We start from the raw sequence: 4765 nt of genomic DNA on the forward strand, positions 1-4765 counted from the left end.
TCAGCCATTGAAACACGCAAAATCCCTCCTCTTATAGATCAAAATCGGAAGAAACCTACCGGAAAAGGGGAGCAATGCCAGAGGGGTTGCTTCAGAAATTCATATCTCGTCCGGTGAAGCTCCTAAAATCGTGGAAAAATTCTTGGATGTTCCCAAGACGTAGGCGATTGCAGTGATGCAATGCTCGGCAATAGAATCATCCACAGGAAACAACGCCGGAGATCTGAACGTCTGGTTTCTTCCCTGCGTTCTCGTTTTCTTGGCTCAGCGACGACCGTCTTCACAAATCCGTCTCTCCTGGCCATGTGAGTGCTCTGATACCAACTTGTTGGAGCCCGTGGCCGGGAGGGATGCCGGAGGCAGTCGACCACGGTCCAAATCTGCCAAGATCTCGCTCGGAGGGAGAGGGAGACGATGAATAGTAACCAGTGGCTGTTGCAGGCATGTGCACGGGGGGACGCGTGAAGACGATGGGGAAGAACGATGCGAGCAGGGGAAAATGCGTGCGAATGGCGGAAGGAGGAAGGCGTCTGAGGCACCAGTGACGAAGGACGAAGCCTCCCCAACCCGGAATAGGCGTCAGGCTGGAGAGAGCTCAGTGGAGGCGTCGGTGGGAGCTCGAGCGAACCAGGAAATGAAGCTAACAGAGAGAAGGTGGGGAAGAAAGTTCATCATACCCATTCATGGTGAAAGCGTCGGAATCTTGAGGGGCTGCCGCCGGGAAAAGCTTCCGACGACCTTCTAGGAATGGCGTCCAAGAATCTGCCCTCTCAGGATTCCAGTTCAATCACCAAAATTCAGCCATGGCTGCCATTCCCTCTTAAGGGAAGGGGATGAAGGCAACGGCCTCCCACGCAATCCGTGGGAGGTGGTCGACCACTGAACCAGTTCGACAGCCCTGTCGAACCGGGTCGGTGTGGTGAACCAGCCCGGGTCTCTCGTGAGACCCGGGTCCAAAACTGAGACGATAAAAATGGGTCTGGACCTCAGTCCAGGAACCCCCAGAAAATCCGCGCCCGGATCCATAAAGCTGTGCCTGGATCCGGGTTTACAAAAGAGACGGCCCAACCCGCCATACAAGTCTGGACCCGTGTCTGGTTATTCCATGAGTGTCCCCCTATATAGTGTCCTGCCCTACTCGTCGTGTCCGGCGTCACCGAAGGGACGAATCCCGTCAGGTGGACTCCCGTGTCCCGCTGGTGCTCCCTCTTGCTCAGCCCGCTCGGGCGTCGCCTGGTACTTCAGTCGACTGGGCATGGGGGCGTCGGCCAGGGTGGCCGACGCCTGGGCTGCGCCTTGCTCTGGTCGCAGGTCGGTCTGGCAGCAACCAGCGACATAGTAGCTCCCTCAGTTTCCTCTGGCCTCGCCCCGGTCTGGGCGATGGAGGCCAAGCCTCCCGAGATAACCTCCCTAGCGATTTGTTCCCTCTGTTAGGCTGCAGGATCAACCTCCCTTGAGTTCCTTCGGGCAGTCCTCAGCCCACGTCTCTCTCCGTGAGCCTCCCTTGCCGTCGATTCGGGGTCGTCATCCCCGCGTTCCTCCGTGTTAGCCTCCCTGGCCATCAAGTGCCCTCCGCCTATAGCCTTGTCCGTGTCAAAGATGCCCCTTTCCCTGGCCGCCTTCGAGCGGGCAATAGTCTCACTCAATCTTTATAGTACTTATGGAAGGCCATGAATGTGCTCTTACTGGATGCCAAGAATTCTACTGTGTGAAATCAAACGACCTCTATTCACTCAACCTACATTCTCTCTAGTTGAGGCACAAACGTGCCCCTCAAAAATGGCATAACAGGTCCATGGCCTGATCACCTTGCTCTCCTTAATCATAACGGCGTGTAGAGATATTGCTTCCATTATGGAAGAAGCTTTAGGCTTCAAAGGAACAACCTCAGAATAGAGCGGGGAGGATGAAAGACTCTTGTTTATGCTTTTGTTTCATTAGAGTCCGTTTGAGTACATTAAACTTTACTGTGTGGTTGGAACTTTAGTTCAAATTCGGTGGGAATTTCTAGCTTCAGACAAACACGAAACTTCAATGCCGAAGTTTTGGAGCCATTATGGAACTTTAGAAGATCTTAAGTGAAACTTTAATGCTGAGATAACTTCTAAATGTCTGGAACAAACGGGCTCTTAGTATCAATCATATGGAGTTTCATCCTTCAATTCTTCAGAAAAAGATGCGGATGTCATACTCCCACTTAGTGAGTTTATATGTAAGGCATAAAATTTGTTTCAGTAGAATATCTTTTTTGATATATGACTGCTTTTTTTTAAAGTTAATTTGCATAAAATGGAACCAAGCTGCATGCTTTATGAAGTCATTTTTTCCCCTAAGAATATCTTCACTACATCACGTCATTCCTATTATTAGGCCAAAAGAAAGTCGCGTATTGATATGACATTCGTTTATTTGTTAATGATGAAAAAGGACATTCATTTTATAGTTCAACCTCAAATGGTTTCTTCATTTTATAAAACAAGATTAACTTTTTTACTCGAAATTTTTTCTCTTTTCAGGCCTACCGATAATTTTAAGCTGAAATTTTGCTTCAAGGCCTTATCTTTTCCATTTACTAAAAAAAAATGTTTGTAACAGCTTTTAAATAAGAAAACCATCAAATTTAAAACTGCTATCTAAAATAATATGTGTATAATTTAGTGATAAAAGGCAATCTTGAAAATTTTCACTTTTTCAAGTTACCAAAATCAATATCAAAAATGATATTTTTTGAAATTATGACAAAGAAAAGTAAATCCCACGAATATAAGCTTCTCTAGTCTTAAACGTGAGTTTCATATTTTCAAAAATTTTCATCTGCAACTATTATTAGAAGCAACTTCAGCATAGACTAGGACAAGCAGAAACAGGTAAGAGCTTTTACACGTTTCAGTCTGTCTTTATTTTTTATTAAATAGAATAGCTTTATCATGTCAATGTCATGATGCCCACAAAAATCAAACTCATGATCAACTACGACTAAGTGGAACTCGAACTCAAGTCGAGCTCTATAAAATAGGCTCAAACCTAGCTTGATGATACAGCATTGATCTCAATTACAACTCATTTAACATGTTTAATTGCTACCTGTTTTAACTATTTTCTCATATCATTTCACTATTCATTTATATAATTGAGCCGAGTCAAGTTTATACGAATTAAACAAGTCAAGATTTTTGAGGATCGAGTTCGAGCGGGGCAGATCAAAGCTTTGTCTGTGTCTGATCCTTCCTTCGTAGAACTCGCCAGTCTGCTGCTAACTTAATGATTTTGCTACACCATCTTCCCCCTCGTTGTTGCACGCCACCACCTCTACCCCACCATTCCCCCGTTCCGATCTTGTCGTTTTCCTCCCTCGTTTTCCTCTCCTCCTTCCATAGCCCTCTGTCCCTCTCACTCTCTCATTCTTCGAGCCCTCTGAAATCAGCACGATGGCCGCCGCCGGAATCCCTGCACCCACCAACACCGCCTCCCCTTACATCGGCCTGAAAGCCGCTCCTCAAAACCTCCTCCCCCTCAAAGACTCCCTTCATTGGAGCCGGAAAACCGTCTCCAATGGTGCAAGAGCCCACTGCATGAAGGTACTGTTACCCTCCCTCTCTCTCTCTCTCTCTCTCTCTCTCTCTCTCTCTCTCTCTCTCTCTTTCTCTTTTTGTGACTCTGTTCTCTTTTCCTGATCCTCTTTAGTTTTCAATTCCAGACATGGAACCCGATCAACAACAAGAAGTTTGAGACCTTCTCCTACCTCCCCCCTCTGTCTGACGAATCCATCGCTAAGGAGATCGAGTTCATTCTCGCAAAGGGATGGGTACCGTGTTTGGAGTTCGACGAGGTAAAACTCTTTCAAAAGACAGACCACCCATCTCCTCTTTCACATCCATTTCTTTGATTTTCCTTTACATCTCTAACACGATCCAGTGATGGCTTTGTCGGGATTGTTGTTTTTCTTTTCTCCCTCTATCTCGCCCTCTTGTAAAGGTTGGGCATGTTCATAGGACCAACAGCAGGCGCCCCGGCTACTACGATGGTAGGTACTGGACTCTGTGGAAGCTGCCCATGTTTGGTTGCACAGAGTCATCTCAGGTGTTGGATGAGATCCGGCAGTGCAAGGAGATGTTCCCCGGCGCCTACATCCGATGCATCGCCTTTGACAGTGAGCATCAGGGACAGTGCATGTCCTTCCTCATTCACAAACCCCAAAACGCATGAGGCTCTTCAAGTAAGATTCCCCTTTCCGCTTTCTGCCTGGAGTCCTCGCCTCTGCTGCTTCTGCTGCCGCTTCCTTTTGCTGTTGTCTTGCCAACTTACCACTTTTAGTTTTGTTCTTGCGTGTACCGCCATGGCTCGCTACGGCCAGTTTTTGAAGCTTTCAATAAAGATTCAAGACCTTGGTGTCTGTTATTATGATCATTTGAGTTCTGCCCAAGTGAAATCGGCTTATTATAGTTGTTAATGCCTAATGGCTTTCCTCCATTAACATTCTTTTCCGCTTTTGATTGTATTTGGGAGGGGCGTCCTGTTTTTTTGCCATTGTTGGTGTCTCTGTTGCGCCCAGTGGAATAATGTGGGCATCCTCGGAACGACAGCACATGCATCTCCATGACCTCCATCGCAGCTGTACCAAAACAACTTTAATCACTGATCATGTGCTTCTGACCTGTGAGCCCCTGGTTTTCGTTTTTGCCGGCAAGGCTATAGAATCAGAGGAGGCTGGTTCGGATCTAAGAACTAGAGAGGGAGGATCTCAATGGAAAACAATGTGCACTCA

At 47.0% G+C, this 4765-nt stretch overlaps 1 protein-coding gene across 1 annotated transcript; it reads left to right on the forward strand.

Annotated features, from left to right (window-relative positions):
* The first annotated feature begins 3303 nt into the window (after window positions 1-3303).
* Window positions 3304-4407, forward strand: LOC116262853 (ribulose bisphosphate carboxylase small subunit, chloroplastic 3-like). Its single transcript, XM_031642374.2, has 3 exons — window positions 3304-3578; window positions 3698-3829; window positions 3976-4407. The coding sequence occupies exons 1-3, from the start codon at window positions 3429-3431 to the stop codon at window positions 4204-4206; spliced, it is 513 nt and encodes a 170-aa protein (XP_031498234.1). The 5' UTR covers window positions 3304-3428; the 3' UTR covers window positions 4207-4407.
* Window positions 4408-4765: the final 358 nt, after the last annotated feature.

The sequence above is a fragment of the Nymphaea colorata genome, chromosome 10, assembly GCF_008831285.2.
Source record: "Nymphaea colorata isolate Beijing-Zhang1983 chromosome 10, ASM883128v2, whole genome shotgun sequence".
Classification (NCBI taxonomy): Eukaryota; Viridiplantae; Streptophyta; class Magnoliopsida; order Nymphaeales; family Nymphaeaceae; genus Nymphaea; species Nymphaea colorata.